The sequence below is a fragment of the Cryptomeria japonica genome, chromosome 4 (assembly GCF_030272615.1).
Source record: "Cryptomeria japonica chromosome 4, Sugi_1.0, whole genome shotgun sequence".
Taxonomy (NCBI): Eukaryota; Viridiplantae; Streptophyta; class Pinopsida; order Cupressales; family Cupressaceae; genus Cryptomeria; species Cryptomeria japonica.
In genome coordinates, this window is record NC_081408.1 from 225,202,054 (window position 1) to 225,221,290 (window position 19,237).

At 36.0% G+C, this 19,237-nt stretch overlaps 1 protein-coding gene across 1 annotated transcript; it reads left to right on the forward strand.

Annotated features, from left to right (window-relative positions):
• Nucleotides 1–7,163: 7,163 nt before the first annotated feature.
• Nucleotides 7,164–9,773, forward strand: LOC131069773 (F-box protein At3g56470). Its single transcript, XM_058005327.2, has one exon. The coding sequence runs from the start codon at nt 7,678–7,680 to the stop codon at nt 9,178–9,180; it is 1,503 nt and encodes a 500-aa protein (XP_057861310.2). The 5' UTR covers nt 7,164–7,677; the 3' UTR covers nt 9,181–9,773.
• The last annotated feature ends 9,464 nt before the right edge of the window (nt 9,774–19,237 follow it).

A 19,237-nucleotide genomic window follows, 5' to 3' on the forward strand; every position in this document is an offset into this window, starting at 1 on the left:
TGGAGACTCACAACTGGTCATTAATCAAATTAATAACAACTATCAGACAAAGGACGACAAGCTACTACCTTACAAACGAATGGTGGATGACTTCAAACAGTATTTTGTGCACATCACCTTTGAGCAAATACCAAGGTTGAACAACAAGCAGCCAATGCAATGGCTACAATCGCTTCGCTACTACAAATTCCTGAGCAACAGAGTCGTTATGAGTTCCTAGTAGAGCAACTGTTCTCCCCCGCCTATGACCACTCCGAATCCCATGTTATCTATGCCTTGACTGGTTCCGATTCTCCACTATATGGACCGATATACGACTACCTCAAGCATAATATCTTACCCATTGACCAATCCCGTAACCAAAAACGTAACTTTATTCGACAAGCTGCCCATTACACCCTTACCGCTGATACCTTATATCGTCGAGGTCTAGATGGTACTCTTCTTCGTTGTCTTGATCGTAATGATTCTGATTCAGCTTTACACGAGCTTCACGAAGGTATTTGTGGCACACATTCAAGTGGCACTACTCTTGCTAAAAAGCTTCTAAGGATGGGATACTACTGGCCTACAATGGAGAAAGACTCATATCATTTCGCCAAGAAATGTCCTAAATGCCAGATCCACGGCAATCTGATACATGCACCAGCACAAGAACTGCAACCATTTACAACATCCTGGCCCTTTTGTCAGTGGGGATTGGACCTGGTAGGCAAAATACATCCTTCATCTTCAAATGGACACAAGTTCATTATAACTGCAACAGAATACTTTACCAAATGGATCGAAGCAGTTCCCATGACCACAGTGACTGGGAAACAAATTGCCTCTTTTATCCTAAATTATCTGATCTGTAGATATGGTATTCCAAGTTCAATCGTCACAGATAATGGGTGACCTTTCAAAAACCAAGATGTGCAGGAACTATGTGAAAAATTCAAAATCCAACATCGGTTTTCTACACCATACTACCCACAGGGAAATGGTCAAGCAAAAGCATCTCTCGTTCTCATATTTGCCATCCCTAAACCATTTTGCTCAGTGATCTGAGAGCAAAAATGTTGGTTTGAGGGACATTGTGAGATAGAGAACCATGGGACCCTCCTTGGGAAGCTGAGTAACACTACGTTACTCCATAGCTTGCATCAAGAAGTCCTATGTGTGTGTGTGGACTAGTTTTCAATAATATTTTCACATATTAAGTTTTACTTGACCACTTTTCCCGCATACAGTATGATTTATGGCTCCCAGCATAGTCATTTTTTCCCTAGATTCTTCTACTACTAGGTGCAAATCCTGGGCAATAATGTCCCAGAAATGCTGAAAGAAGGCTGCAGGAAAACCATCAGGGCCTGAAGTCTTATCAGGATTCAACTGGAAGGTAACTTTCCCGACTTCTTCTAAGTCAATAGGTTTGAAGAGCTCTATGTTGTGTCTTTCAGTAATTAAGGGAGGGATTGCGTCTAGAATTTTGTTTCTTGCTTCTTGAACATTCTGACAATTGCCATTCATCAGAGATTCAAAATGTCTTACTCCTTCCCGGGCAATATCCTCATAATCTCTAGCAATACTACCATCTGGTTTTACCACCTCCGATATTCTGGACCTGCTACGGTTGGCAATAGTCAATCTGTGGAAGAACAAGTGGTATTTTTATCACCATCCTTGAGCCAAAGTTCTTTGGATTTCTGTCTCTAGTGAATTTCTTCACACCGGAGAATTTCATTTAGCTCAGACTTGAGAGATCTTTCCCTTTGGAAGAGCACTTCATTCATGCCTGACTTAATGACAGAATTGGAAAGATCCTCCAATTCTATCGTAACCTTGAGTTTCTCCATATGGATGTTTTGGAACTGACTCAAATTCCACTCTTTGATTTTGATCTTAATATACTTGAGTTTCTTATTTAGCTTGAACAACCTCGAGTTGTTTCGGAGAACCGGTTCATTCCACCATGCTGCTATCAAATCATGTAGATATGGCACTCTAAGCCACATCGACTCAAATCAGAAAGGATGGCCACCCTCAGAATGCCCTAGAGACACATTAAGGCAAATAGGGAAATGATTTGATCCTATAAGGGGTAGAATAGATGATTCAAGAATAAGATTTTGAGCTAGCCAATCACTAGCCACCGGAAACCGGTCAAGACGTTCTGCAATTTCAGTAAAACTGGTACGCCTATTTGTCTATGTTAAGGTACCATTCTTTGAGGTAACATCCAATAACTGATTCTTATCAACAAAATCCTGGAAATCTTTCTGAGCCATACCAATCCTCTGAATACCACCCTTCTTTTCATTACTTGCCAAGATAACATTGAAGTCGCCTGCAAACACACAGCTGCCCATAGTGATATTTTGGAATCTGTTTGATAGGAGTGCCCAAAGATCATGTTTGTCACAAGCAGCAGAAGGTCCATAGACATTAAAGAGATTGAAACTCTCATTTTTGCATAAACTAGTGACCACACAATGTTGCCAATATTTATCTTCACCAAGGAGAGTGACTTGAACATTCAAAGGGTTCCAGATTATTCCCATGCCACCAGAGGCTCCCTCAGACTTCCTTAATAGACCTTTCCATTGTTTCCATACTTTAATTTTTTTATCAATCTCAGACTGACTCCATTTAGTCTCCTGTAATACCCAAATATCCCCCTTACTCTCATTAATCTGGCGCTTAATTAAAGGCCACTTGTCAGGGGCATTAAGGCCCCTGACATTCCAGGATAGTAGTCTCATGGAGCCTGGGGAAGGGGGTTCCCCTTTCCTAAGTTAAGTTTGGATTTCCCATTAGCTGCACCTACGATTATCAACATTGTTTTCCTTGATTTGCGCCCCCTTTTACCCTCTGAATGGAAATTTGGTACATTAATATGTGACTCAGACTTCCCAAACCCTTTTGCAGTATCATCCATTATAAGGTTGGCAACCGGTTCAATATCTTCTTCCCATTCCGAGGCAGAGGAAACAATTTATCCTTCTTCCAAGCCAATGGTGAAGCCTTTCTTGCCTGGATCATCAAAGGTAGTTGGACCAACTGGCAGAGGGGGAATAATCTCATCCTCCATCACACTAAAATCACCAGCCTTATTGGGTACTGAGGAAAGAGTAGCTGCAAACTCTGTTATAATATCCTTTTGAAGGGTTTTAGCATCTTCCAAAAGATTTAGTAGAGGTTGAGCACTTTCACTGTTGGCAGAATGGGCCTGTTGATGGCTAGACACAACAAGAGGAGAATAAACAACAAGATTATTCTTTTCCATCTCCTTCATACTGGCCGTCGAGGATTTCTCAACATCATTTGCTTCCCAATTTTCTGTATTTTCCTTGACTAACTTCATGTCAATCGGCTTAGTTTGCACACAAGCATAGCTTTTAAGGATAAAGACCGATACTTCACATTCAAGACCTATGTGCTCCCTTGAGAAGCATTTGGGGCAAAGGTGCAACTGATCTTCCCTGTCAATCCTTTGAATCCATACCTCTCTGACCCCAATAATTTTGACTTCTTCTGGGATTTTGGAGATCTGGCCGGTATTAATGCATATCCTGGTAAAGCTACCCCACACCCTATCCTCCAGAATATCGTCCACAGAAACAAAAGTGCCAAGCTCTTTGTAGATATCTTTTATGATCTCAATGTTCCAATAGTCCGATGGGCAATTATATAACCTTAACCAAACTATGTTTTCTGGCAAGGTATGGAACCGAGGATTAAAATTTGGTTTTCAATCAATGATATGCACCCCAATCCCGTCCAAAGTATAAGGACCTCTATTTTTAGCATTAAACATGTCCTCATTTTTCATAAACTCAATTAGAAAATAATCATTTGGAAGGACATTAAAGTTAATGTTCTCCCCCCATTGCAATCTACACCATTTCTCAAAATTTCCCCTTAACCATTTGCCTCCACCCCATTTGGTAAAGAAACAAAAATCTTGAAGATTTGACCTAGCCAAATTAATCTTATTATCATCCAAAATAACAGTGGGTCTCGAAGTTTTCCTTACCAATTTGTGGATGGCTGGATGAGCCGATGGATTGTATCTTCACCAGTGTTCATTTTTCCAAACTCGATCTAGATTAGATCACTAGTTTCTGGCCGAGGCAGTGGATCGCCAGGCCTCAACACGATCGACGTGCAAGGTTCTGTCTTGCCTAAACCACCCATTCCGATATTTATTAGGGAAGTTACCTGGAGGAGGTTTAAAACCTTGCCTATGACAATTAGGGATGTTAAGTTTTCCTGTCTCTGATACAGAGGGATTAGGTTTTAAAATTGACTTCCAATTGCGTGCCAAATCAAAAGCAGGAAGCTTCACATTTCAAAACCAACCATCATTGCTCCAAGAGAAGCCATTTTTCTTCCATGCCTGCGAGTTTATTGGCCTGAGATTAATATTTGTGTAGGGGTGACTAACATCTAATTTCCTCTGTGGTCCAGGATCCCTACTACCTCTCATCACAGGATTAGGTACATCCACCTTCCATGGTCGGCTTGGGGATTGATCTTTCCATGCTATTGTTTTGAGCGCTGGTTGCTTGCTGAACGTAAGGTTCCGTATTGCTTCGATTGGAAAAGCTTCGTTCACTTCATCACTCCGAGACCTGAACTTCCCCTGACCCTTGCCATGGATTGAAGCCCCAATAATCTGCTCGCCGGTTTGAAGCTTGTTGCTGCCGCTGCCACTGCCGAATTCGCCACCTTCGCTCACCATCCTGCTTCTTAATTTCTTATTATAATAATTTTATTTTTATTTTTTTGATAGATAATGGGTCAAAGCTAATAAGGTGTACATACCCTACCCACTTGTGGGATTTGAACCCGTGACCTCTCTTTCAAGAGCACAAGTTCTCCACCACTAGGCCAACTCAGGTTCTACTTTTTGATCGGTAATGGGCTGAAGCCGATAAGGTGTACATACCCCACCCCCTTGTGGGATTTGAACTTGTGACCTCTCTTTCAAGAGCACAAATTCTCCACCACTAGGCCAACTCAGGTTGTACTATGAGTAACCTCCTTTTCTTTATATTAATTAAATAATTTTATTATTTAATTAATCTCGAATTTACACCTTTAATTAAATACTATTTATTATTTAACTAAATTCGATCTCTAGATAATTAAATAATTTCTTTAAATTATTTAATTAACTAATTCATTCTCTACTAATTCAAAATTCAAAAATTCAAAAATCCTCAAATTCTAATTTCATTTAATTTCAATAAAATGTGCATTTCATTTCATGAATTCAAAAATCCAAATTCAAGCCAAATGAAAATGATTTTGAATTTCAAATCAATTTCCTACAGTACATGTCAAAATCCTTACTGGCACTAACTTTCAGTTTGACTGATCAATCAATTTAGTCAACTTCCCAATCAATTTAGTTATCTCCTCAGTTAACTACCCAATCACCTTTTCTAACTCATCTATTTAGTCATCTGATCAATCTATTTAGTTAACTCATCAATCAAATGAGTTCAACCCCCAATCAGTTTTGTCTCAACTGATATCAATCGTTGATCAATTTTGTTTTCAAATGCATCTCAACCGTTCAATCTTCTCATTCAAAATCTATAAATTTAGCTCAATTCTCCCATTTTCAATAACCACTATCTTTGAAATTATTGTGTCATCTTTATGCAGGAATCCCAACGCGACATTGAGAGCCACACAACCACAATATTGAAGAAGAGCAATGGAAGCTTATTGGATCAACAAAGGGGGTTTATTTAGCCTATGTTTTGTATTTTGTTGATTTGATGCTATTTCATTGTCTTTGCGGTCTAGCTAATTAGATTTAAGTTTTTGGTGGTTAAACTTATTGAATCTGATTAATTATGCTTGATTTTCCCGTAAAAGCATCTCCTTCTAGGTGTACTTATATAAATTGACATTTTACAAGCCATATTGATTGCCAATAGAGCCACACTGGCCTCTGTTTCATTGTTCATACCTTGCAGTAATTTTTGAGCTCCAATTGCCAAGATATTCCCGTTCCCATCCTTGGCCACACATTCTGCTCTAGAAGGTTCAAGATTCCCTTTAGATGTCTTGTCAAAATTGATTTTAATCCAACCTATGTCTGGCTTTTGTCATACAACTCTTATGTTGCTTTGTAGATGGATTAGCCCATGAAAGCCCATTAACAAGCCAAAAAAATACCCACTTTCACTTTATTATTTGTATTATATAATTTAATAAGTATTAAAAGTTATTTTTTTAAGATCAATTATAATTAAAATTACATAAATATAATTAAATAATATATAATCTTAAACTAATAACTAATAATTAAGTTTATGTTTAATTTTATTATTATAATTGTAATTATATAGATTTCACAACTAAATTAAGATTATATCCTTACCAAAATTATATATTTTCACTATAATATTTATATTATATTATAATTATTAATATTATTTTATTGATGTGAGAGCTATAGTTAATATTACAAAAATATAATTTTAAAATAACAACAATTCAAAATTATAGTAATTAAAAACTACAACAAATATTTCACTTGTTGTAGTGGAATTCATTGGAGGTTAGCACAATAAACAAAAGGCTTATAATAAACAAAGCAAACCAACCATATAAAACATAAATTACATTTCATTTGTTTTTAAAAAGCACAAATTGAAATTTCTTTGTTTTTTATTGTCTTAAGAAAAAATAAAAAGCTAATAAAGCAAAAATTGGATTTAATTTATTTTTTATTTGATATTTATCATTTTTTTAACATATATATTTCAAATAATTTAATATCTATCCACTTTTTAAACATATATTTTCCGAATGCTAGTTATGTATTGCCAACTTTCCTTCTTTATTTGGTTTGAATTTGATTCTATATAGCAAGAAGAGAAGTATGCTAGTTATGTTTTGCCAACTTTACTTCTTTATTTGGTTTGAATTTGGCTCTATTTAGCAATAAGAGGTTGATACAAAGAAAATTATGATAACCAATTATTATAATAATAGAAAAATAAAATAAATATTTTCATAATGATATCTATCCCTTTTTTAATATAAAATATACATAAAAAACTTCCACTAGTTTATAAGATTTTAAAAATAAAGTCAAAAGATGAGCTTCAATAAAATCTAAATTTAAGTCCAAGCCTAATCCGGATCCTTCTCAAGCATTAACTACCCAACAAGAGAAATTAAAACAAATAAAAAATTCTATGGAGTGATTTGTTCGCAGAAGGGAACAAATTTATTCCACGCATCTGGACCCTCCCTGCAACACTTTTTTGAGCCGCTCTGGTGAAAGGTTGAAAAAATTATGGCAGATTACCATTAATAGTAAGCCTTCTGAGCAAAGTTTGAAAAAAAAGTGCCTGTTTAATTATAATTGGTTCGTAATTTGTCATGTCCGTGCATCGTGGACTGTATGTGTACAGACGGAATAGATATTATAACCTCACCAATCTCCGTTAAAAAAAAAATTATATGTTTGAAATTGCTGTTCCATTCCAATTGTTCCGTAGCAGATTCTGTTGGATTAGCTGCAAGTAATTCGGGGAGGCCAGATCCTGCTATCAATTCCAGCTTGAGAGGCTACCCATTGGTGTTTTGTTTAGCTGGTATTTTCTGAAAAATCTCTGTTTTTTATCAGTAGGTTAGGTTATTTGATTTAAATTGCAGAGGTATACCATGGATGCCAATCTGGGAAGTCTTCATTTCGAAGACCCAATTATTCCAGTGTCGTTAACGCTCGAGTTGTGGCCCAAACCGGTAATTCCCACTTCGTCTCAGGAAGCGGAGATTCAAATGCCCGATGAAAACTCTAGACGGAGGGTGAAAAATAAAAACCCTAAGGTTAAGGTTTCCAGTGAAAACCCTAGACCTACGGTTTCATTTGAAAATCCTAGCCTTAGGGTTTCATCTTCTGCAGCAGCGCATCAGATTCAGGGTGATTTCAATTCCGAATTAGAGGAGGCATGCATAAATTTTTTCTCAGAGGAATTTTCTGATGAGGGTTTTCACGTCAGTAATAAGAGGAGAAAAACCCTAAATGTAAATATGGATGCGGAGATCTGGGGGTCTCTGCCTGTTGAGCTTATGGATATTATAGTAGGGCGTTTGCCATTGACAGGTCTAATTAGGGCACGGGCTGTTTGCAAGAGATGGCGATGGCTTTCTTCGCCTTACCATGAATCCGACACTCCATGGCTGATGCTGCAGTGCAGGGAAAATGAGGGGGCTGGGCGCTGGGTTTTCGATCTTGCATTGAACAGTTGGCGCAAAATTGAGGCAAAGCCCTTTCGCAGGACTGTCTGTGTTGCAGCATCTGGGGGCATCTTGTGCTTGTATAAAGAAGATCCTGTGCATGCAAAGCTTTATCTTTTTAATCCCATTAATGGATTCCGGACTAAGCTACCTGCACTCCAGGGCCGTGTTAAATTAGTCACGTTTGCCATGAACCCTATTTCAATGGATTACCGGTTGTTGGTTGTTGTACGTGGGAGGAACAGTTTGACGTTGAGGACACATCAGCCTAATAGCAGTAGGTGGACAAGATCAGATATTCATACTTCTTCAAAACTGCTCAAGGGTGTAACTGATGCTGTTTTGTGTGATGACCGGCTTTACTGCATAACTCACAAGAATTGGGGTATTTTGAAGATGTTTGATCTAAAAGAGAGCGCGTGGAGGGATTTGACTGTGAAGAGGCCTGGAATTTTCAACGTGAACCTAAAGAAGACACCGAGGTTATACTTGGTGGACTCTCAGGGTGATCTTTTGATGGTCTTGAGGATCGTTGGCCCATGGTGGTCTGGTCCAGATGATGAAGAAAGCTGTAATGACGATCCTCAGGAACCTAAGGATGCATACCCTGTGGCAAGAAAGAGAATTTGGATATTCAAGCTCGATTCTGTGCATATGAAGTGGGTTGAACTGAATACCCTTCAGGGAAGGCTTTTGTTTTTGAGTAGGCTAGGGTCAAAATCTGTTAAAGCAAAAGGAAAAGGAAACAAGATCTATTTTGTTGAATCAGAGAATTTAAAGAATGTTGTATCATATGATGTTGAAACACAAAGTTGGGAAGAGTTTCCTCCCCTTCCAAAGAGTCCTGACTTGCTGCCAGGTCTCTACTCACACTATCCCACTGAGGGAGTTTGGTTCGATCCTCACACACAACAGCAGATTTTGTGATAGGGGACTTCACTTGTGCAATCAGAATTGGAGGAATTCGATTTGGAGAATGGTTCAATGTATTTTATTATGCAACGCCACTCGCTAGCATAAAATGGTGAATTTCAATTGGTTCAGCATACTGAATTCTGTCAGAGTTGCTGCTTATCAAGTACATAATGGTCGAACATTTTCAACAAAATTGCAGACAGGAAAGTTTTGGTAAGATTGCAAACAATGCTTTTCAAAGACTGTTGATACCCAAGTGATTTATCTCTTGAAATGCTGAAGGCTGTATGCAGTTATTATTTTGAAAGGATAATTTCCAATTTTTTGATTTGTTGAAGGCGTTCACGGTTTATTGTGAAACTTTTCGTCCTGGATTGCATCAGCCCTTAATTAACGTGAAATGTCTGTGTACAAGTACTAACAAGCGGAAATAATGATGGCTAAATTTTAGTTACCCGGAAGTTTAAAAAAGTGTATCATATGGCTTGATAATATTGAAATGCTTATTTAGGAGGAGTCGTGAGCAGGAACCGTGAACTATCTACATCCTTGTTCTTGTTTGTATGTAATAAAAGTTGTTTTATCTTGTGATTCATCTCTTTAAATATTCAAGTTTCCTCTCTTCAAATATTTAAGTCTGTATACTGGTTTCTTTTGAAAGAATAATTTCAAACTTTTAATTTTTTGATGGTGTTCACAGTTCATTGTGATTCTTTTTGTCCTGAACTGAGCCGGAATATCAGCCCATCAGTAAAAGTGAAAAGTATATATGAAAGCACTAAATAACTGAAATTGGCAGTTAAACTTTCGCTGCTTTGAGAAATTTGTAAAAGTATTGAAGTATACTATGGTTTGATAAACATGAACTTATTTTGGAGGAATTATGAGCATGCATAATGAATCATAATTGTAATACTTTATAGGTTATACATTCTCATTCATGTTTGTATGCAATCTGAAGTTGCTTTATAAAAAACCTAGAAAATAATTTACGATTGAAAATTTGTGATTGCTGTTAAAATTGTCTGAAATATTTTTAAGATTGATCTCTAACTTTTCCAATTCTTACATTTTATCTTGATTGCGATTTCCTTGGATAGTGTCCAAATTCTACACATGTTTTGAATGAAATGATCTTCTGCTTTTTATGCATATATTGAAACTTAAGAAGACATGAATAGAAAAGTACATTAGTAAATATGTCAATGCACAATTGATTTCCTCCAGGTGTTTTCCATTGTAAATATTTTGATAGATAATGCCAATATTTATGCATATATGGAAAACTTTACAGTACATGTATAGAAAAGAGAACCAGAATAAACATGTGGGGGAACAACTGATTTGTTCCAGGCATTTCCCTTTTGTATTTTGATAGATAATGCCAATATTTATGCAATGATGGAAACTCAAGAGAATAAAAAAGAGTACCAAAGTAAATATGCTGGTCAACAATTGATTTCCTGCAGGCATTTTCCATAGCATATATTTTGATAGACAATGCTTATATTTGTCAAGTGTCATATGCAGATCTGTTCTTTTGGCACAGAATTAAAAAGTGATTAAAGTACCTCTGTACATTTATCTTTGTCCACTGGCCATTTGATTATGATTGTTTAATTTATTTCTCAGACTTTTAGCTAACCAGTTACAAAGAATTGTAGGAGGAATATAGCTGAGCACATTGTTTCTAGCACCTTGTTTATATTCTCTGTATCTTTGTATTTTCTAAAGAATCCTAGTTGCATTGTTCATGAACAACCTCAGTTTTTATTTTCTCTGTATCTTTGCATTTTCTAAAGAATCTTAGTTTGATTGTTCACGAACCACCTCTGTTCAGTTTAACAATTTTTTGGTACAAGGCAACATAATTTATTAAAAATGAACTTGGAACCAATGTTGAAAGTAATTCTACTCTATCCAGTGCATTGGAACTTCAGGAAGATCCTATGGCCTTTAACTTCTCACAGTTGAATGTGTGTCTATACAACTTTGCATACATTCCTCCCTGACAATTGGCTTTTTGCTAAGACCAAGTCACAAAGTTTATATGATTGAGATCATTCATCTGAATAGACCAAAGCAGCAAAATCCATTAACTTGGGCTAATCATTACTCAGGCAGAAGATGAACATTCCGAATAACCTGGTAGATGTTTTCCAAACTCGAATTTCATGACATTATATTTGTTGATCAGTGTGTTGATTTTCCTTGTCAAAGCTGATTGCCCCTAAACTGAGCAAATTCTCAAGTCATGATAAATGTTTTCCCTAGCCTATTGGTTTATGGAGTAGCTGACACAACCTATAATTTGAACTTAGATAGTTTCTAGATTTCATAATTATGGCAGTATTTTGCGCTCTCACATATATGTGTGTGTGTGTGTGTGCTGATTTTCTACGTATTGTTGTTGTTCTACATTTGTGATATGGTGATTTCATTACTCGCAAGTCTCATGGCAATATTTTGGACAAAGTAGGAGATTCTTGAGGCAGCCAATTGTTCCTGGTTCAGTGACAAATTTTTGGGGCCAAGTCAGCAAGTTGGATTTGATTATCATTTAATTTAGTTATCTATTTTGTTCGAGTTCAATACTTGTTAAGGTATATACCCCTAGAAACACCCTCGAGTCTAAACAGAGCTTGAAGCATAAGAGATATATTTCACTCTCGTAAAGTTGGCCTTTAACTCTCCAGTATTTGTTGATGAGCTGATTTTGTTTGCATTGTGACAACCTTGTCATTGTGAGTGAGATTTCATTCTAAGAAGTGGGGTAACAATTTTGGGATCCAACAGGCACATCATAAATAAGTATTAATTTTACATTATAAACATTATTTAAGATGTATAATACACATTTTTCCAATGATTTAGTCCATAGTACATTCAAATAGTTTGAAAATAATAACCTTAAGTCCATATTAACTTTGAATTACTTCAAGTATGCCTTAGGTGCATAAGACAATTAAAATCATAGAAGCAATAGTCTGAAAAAAAAAAAATCGCATATCGCACATAATCGTGGATCGTGGGGGTAGGTGATTTTTTCCCTAACATAGTTGTGATTTAATGATATCAGATTTCCACAATCCATAATTTCGTAATGCTGTTCTTTCTGGATTAGACTGTGTGAAAACTTTTGTATTAAAAAATGGTTGACCATTTGATCAATGATTTTTCACGTTAATGATAAAATCATTTTGTAATTGCCAAGAAAAATTTGGGAATAAAACGTCAAAGAGGTAACTGCAAAAACCCGCGAAAAAAAACCAGTGGAACCCAAAAAAATTCACTAGACTATGGTTTTAAAAAATGGAAATATCTTTTTGGACGTCGGTTTGCTAAAAGAAACGAATGCCTTTACTCGACAGTTGTAAAGGCGATGGCATTAAACGTGTAGCTTTTGTCAAAGGCCCTAACGCATCAACACACTGCCTTGTTTGTTCCCTCCTCCTCCAGACCTAAGAAAGAAAGGGAGATAAAGTGCCTTGTAGCCATCGGCATAAGCCTCTTGGCTTGCTTTTCATCTCTTATTGTCGCTGAGCCCTCGCATAGGCACACACGCCCTGCTCACAGTGCTATTTTTTTACTTTTTTAGATTTCAATTTTTTTTTCATTTATATTCTTTTTATAATGTACTACTATAATAATATATATAATTATTATATTTTTAATTAATTTCTATTTGATAAATTGTGGACAAGGGACCATTTCCATAAAACGAATAAAATTGAACCTGCATCAACCAAAAAATGGGCGTGCCACTAGACTTGTGGGAGATATTGAGTTTAATACAATTTTCCCTCTTTGAAGATCCTTCATAAGTTATAACTGCTGGAATCACTGATGATTCAGGAGATAGTGGATCTGATTTCTATTATAATATTGAGTTGGTTTCTCCACTGGGATTAGAGAAGCGCCAATATCAATTGGTATAGAAATCAGCTGCTTTCGGAATAGACTGTGTGTAATTTTTTGGATCAATGTTTCGGATCACATTACATGATCCATCATCAGAATGTAATAGCTAGAGAACATATAGAGTGAGAACTTGGTATACTCCGATGATCTAGAACTTGCGGTTTCATTGAAGGGGGGTGGGGAACTTGAAATAGGTTTCACTTACAGTAGAGCTTGTGAAGAAGTTGAGTCTTCCTTTACATTAGGTGCAATAACATAGTGGTTGGACTCAGCCCAATCCATCAAGTGGGCTGATTTGGGACAGCTTTATCCCACTCAAGAGCATGCTTCTTACTACATTGGGAGGTAACATGGGTAGTTGAAAACCATTTTCTGCATTTAAAAGCAATTTTTCATGATCTACAGGTTGTCTCCACCTCCAATCCCCAACTTTCAATGAGATTTCAGTCGGAAGGACTTTAGATAAATCGAATTCGACACAAACAAGCACAAGTGGAGCTTTCATGATTGGTAGGTTATTTTGAAATGCTATAATACTTATCTAGTCCATAGCCAATCGCCTTTAAACACTTGACTTCCTAGAATTGCAGAGGGAGGTAGGGCAATCTGCCTTTAAACACTTGACTTCCTAGAATTGCAGAGGGAGGTAGGGCAATCTGCCTTTAAACACTTAACTTCCTAGAATTGCAGAGGGAAGTAGGGCAATCTTACCCAAATGAATGCTGAAGAAAATATTTTAGTTTGTGGGTCGTCGGAGGGGAACAATGGCTTGATGCATAAGAAATCTCCTTGAAAAAACCAAGGGCCAGTATTGAGTTTCAGTTCCTTATCTTCAAATATTCAAATTTAAGGATGAAAAACACCTTGACACGGGTAGATGCTGATTTCTGCCTCCATGTATTCTATCCAAATTTTGGATATCGAGGAGTGAAGGTTGCATAATTTCACCCAACTTCCATGAATCTGCAAATTAGGGTGTGGTCCTGCAGATACTCCTCTCTATCGCAGGCAACTCTGTCCAACAAATTTTTGGGATTGAGGCCAAGTGGCAAACGAAAAAAGGAGGATTCTGAGATGCGCAAGGGTAGGAAGAAGAGAAATATGAGAGAGAGGCCATTGAAGGTGGTTTAGGGCCAAGCAGCACCTGCCCCCCATTCGAACCAATGGTGTACTGACTAAGCGCCTCCTTGAAATTGAGTTGAGATTCATCTTTGTGTCGTGGAGATTGGGGTGATGGTTACAGGGAGGAAAGGATTGTAGAATGGTACTTAGATTGGGCATCATTGGCAAGACCCCACACAACACTCCATTCAGGCGAATGAACCTTAGCCGCGCCCATGGCATGGCATGGACCAAAAGAAGTAGCCCTGCAATCCTTCGTCGTCGTGCCAGAGGAAACAGATTCGCCATTGTAGGTCGCATGGAGAGAGGTATTTGCAATGGAGCAAACCATTTAGGAGATCTATTTTTTCAATGCTTATTAGCTTTTTATATAGAATTCATTTTAGATGTCTCTATTGAGAATTGAACCTGGGTCTCCACATTGAGAATTCAGCATTTTAACCAGTTAAGCTCAACCCCTTCGACTAAATATTTTCAATATTAAAATAATTTTGTTATATTAAAAAATATTAAGAATAAAGATAAAGATATCTTTTTTAATAAGAATAAGAAACTAAGTGCACATTTTAAAAACATTTATGACAATTTTTTAAAAATAGTAAATATTTATTTCTATTTAAAAAAAAAGTAAGTCTCTAAATTAATATTTTAAAAATATTTATGACAATTTAAAAAAAAAATTATTAGAAATAAAAAATACTTTTTTATCTTCAAAATTTTTTATAATAAATATTATAAAATTATTTATATTAATATTATAAATTAGTATATTATATTTCTTTGGATTATTAAATATTAGCTATTATAGGGTTGCATCTTGATATTAATAAAAGAACAAGTTTTACATTTTGCTAGTTTTTCCAAAAACTGTATATATGACACTTAAAATTATTAATAAGTCGAAAAAAATTATAATAGGTAATATATATTGATATATATTATTTTACAACATTTATTATAAATATATGAATTTATTTAGAATATTTTAAAATGGTAGGATTAAGATATAATTGTTTTGAATTTTATATTATTTTTATATAAATTTTTAGTATGTTTTTTTTTATATAAATTTAGAAACTTTGTCAATTTTTTTTTTAATATTTTTTGTAAGATTGTCTTAAATATCAATATAGAAACTTCTAACAATTGAAATGATAAGATATAATCATTTCTAATTTTTTAAAATATTGTAATAAAAAATTCTAAAATAGTTTTTTATTTTTATAATAAACAAGTTTTTTGGGTGTGAATTTAGAAACTTACAAGTAAATTTAAGATTTTTTAGTGCATTACTAATTTATCATTGTTTTTTAAATTTTTACATTTTTTTGCATGAAATTATTTCTTTTCAATTTTGTGAAGCTTAAAGAATTTATATTAAACTATTCACAAATTTAAAAAACTGACACTTTAACATTTTTTTTAAAACGTAAAACGAAAGGCATTAGAATGACTAAACCATCATAAAAAAATCATATGACAAACAAGGGTGGCCAAATTCCAGACCTGTCCTCATATATTATCTATCAACTACCCATATCATTATACTCTTCTCGCTCACCCCAAAGTCATACCTAATGTAGGCCCAAAATTTTGGGATGTCTTCACAATAGTTATAGAATTTCACTACATAATATCTTCACCACTGAAACTATAGACATATGTATACTACATGCTATCACCGAAAGCTATACAAAAAACCAGACACAACCCATTGACTAGAAAGTTATTTTTACTCGTCCCCGCACCTCCCCATTTTCCCTCACTTTCAGTGGGCATTCTGAGCCACTAGCCTCATGAGCAACCAACTCCTCATCCGATGGTTGTCCAACCCCAGTCGTGGAAGCCATATCCTTGTTGCCCGCTGCAAGCCACCCATCAGCCTCATCATTAGTGACCAACCCTTCCAACACTAGATATGTCTGCAACCACCTGACACCACCCTCCTTTGTCAGGTCCACCAATTTTTTGAGAAACAAAGTGTTCCTTGCCACCATTGCTTGCCGTTGTGACACCCCCACATCATCCCTTGAGACAAGGAGGGCAAATTTAGCCACTTCCTTGCATCGCCTATGAATGACATAATAATATTTGGGTAGGGGAATCATTTTCTTATCATCCACATTCTCTAGGACACCCTCAAGTTCTCCCAAATAACACTTTTTGACCAATTTCCTACAAAGGGCACTCACCATTTCCTTATTGTCACCTGCCTCAAGCAATATTGCAACAAACATGGTTGATACATCAATGTTAACTCTATACCAATGCCTAGACTTGATGAATTCATCTCCCAAAATCTTTTCGACGACATGCATTAGCATCTTACAGCCAGAGCTTAATCCCTGCTTCAACATTTTCTCAGAAATGTCCCCAACAAAGGCCATTTGCCTTTTCTTTCATCAGTCTCATCGGCGTATCCATTCTTACTAGCCACTTTCTAAAACCTCATTGCAGAAGAAATGAGGGCCACAACCTTAACAAGAGACACAAAGCATTATGTTTTTGCCATTAGTTTAGAGTAGATAAAACTTGAGATGAAGATAGAGGGGGAGAGGAAGAGAAAGAAATGGATAGAGAGATAGAGAGAGGTAGAGGGAGAGTTAAAGATAAAAATAGAGAGATACAAATAAGAAGATTGATAGATAAAGAGAACGAGGTAGAGGGAGAGATAAAGATAGAGAGAGATAGAGAGAAAGAGATAAAGAGATATAAGTATATATCAGTGTCAGGATGGTGCTTTGCGTCTCTTGTTTAAACTAGATTTATCATGAACACATTGACTTAAAAAAATTTAAGAGCAATAAATACAATTAATGTATTTAATTTAATTAATTGTCAATTTGGTCAATTGTGCATCCATTATAGTCAATAAACATGAGCTGCTTTTTATATCATGCTATACATTTGAAATAATAAAGTCGTTCTGCATGGACGCATTAATGACTTTGGATTTATGATCACATGTAAAGACAATGATGTTATTTTAATCTTCTCACGGATTTCAGAAAAGAAGGCTTATCTTCTCCTTACTGCCACTTGCAAACTACAAGTTCCAAAACAACTGGCTAAAAATGCTTATAGAGGTTATCCCAACCTAATGATAAAATGGAGACCTATTGTTAGTATATGCTTTTCCTTTTTGTTTGAATTGAATGACTCAAATATGCCAAATGCAATGAATGCTTGATCGCTTGGTCAAAGAGACACAAAGCGTCAAGTTCTTGCCAATAGTGTGCCTAGTATAGTTGGGAGAGATAGAAAGAGGGAGGGAGAGAAAGATGGAGAGATAAATGGAGGAGGAAGAGAGAGAAGAGGAGGGAGAGGAGAAAAAGGGAAAGAGAACCAGAAAGTGAGAGAAGAGATAGGGAAATAAATAACTAGAGGGTGATATATAGAGATAGAGAGGGATAGGGAAATATATATATAGAGAGAGAGAGGGGGGGTGGCAAAGGGGAAAAGGTATGGACAAAAAGAGACAAAGAAATGAGCAAGAGGCAGTTAGAAATTGTGAGATGGAGATAAGAGGAGAGATGGAGTGAAAAAAGAAGGAGGTAGAGATAATGAGACAAGTAGTCATAAGTTAAATTAATTCGAATTACATTTGATTATTATTTTTAATTTCATAAAAAGACAAATAATTTTTATATTAAGTGAAGCGATGTGTGAGAAAAATGAGGGCCACTAATGTGTTGGAATGAGGGAACTATTCATACATGTGGTCTCTATGCATTTTCGGATTTGACCAATCAAAACAAAATTCATGATTTGAGCAAATCAAAATAGAACTCCTTGGTTTGCAATATCTCTGGAGCCTCCAATGCCTCTTCATACAAAGAGAAAAACTATTGCAACTATTAGACCATCTTCTCTATTATTAATCCATTTTACTTTTATAATAATTATAAAGCCTTTAGATAGCTCATTAGTCTCAACCTATATAATTCAAATATTGAGGTGATCTCGTTAACTTCAAATTTTAAATTATTATCATGTCGTTAAATTCATACACTAAAATATTTTTTTATTATATTAATAAATTAACTTAAAAAAAATTATTTTCAAATATTATTATTTTTTGCTCAATAATAATTTATGTTTTATTAATATTCAAAGATAGTCATACAAAAACATAATAGTATCTTCCATAAAAGTTCACAGAGTACCCAAAAAAGACAAACCCCACACCTAAGACGAGTCATTACAAAATGCTCCCATATGAAAACGACAGCTACGCTTTCGAAAAACAAACTAACCCAATCCACCTCTAGCCTGCCAATCTAGGAAGTTAACAGAAAAGTGGATAACAACTACAGACAAAATTAACCCAATTAGCTGCAGGTTCATCAACTCACTGTCTTCTCTTGCATCACAGGCCAGAATATTTCTCGGATTTTCTCTCCTCTGTCCCCCTTTGCTTCCTCATACGTAGCACTCTCCTCGCAGTACCCTTCACTTCAACTTTATCAATTTCTATAAGTGCATCCAATTCTTTGATTTCCACCATGAGTTTTAAGGCTTCCCAACCACACTTTGCCTCTGCTTTGCGGTGCACTTGACACAGACCTCTTGACCACCTTAGAAATGGAATAAAAAATGTCTGGTAACCACACACATCCGCCTCCATGCTTTCTCGCACATCAAATCCTACATTCGACACAACCCACTCCAGAAGCGATTCCATCCCTACCAAAAATCCTCATGAACTATCATTTCCATGATCCTCCTCATCGTGCCTGTGTTCTCCCCCACTTCCAATCCCCATGCCATTATCAACGAGTAAATGTCCATTCTCATCTTATATCTATGCTTAACCAGGTTAAAAGCACCACCCACAATAATAGCAACACATTGTGGCAACAATTCATCTGAATACTTGAACATTCCCCTAAGCCTTTTAATTGTTAAGTCCCCATAGAAAGGACATAACTACTTCTTGCTTCTCAATGTGAAATTAGCCTCCATTTCTACTACCTGCACCGCTCCACCACCGCACACTACTCTACTCAAATTCACCCCTGCAAAA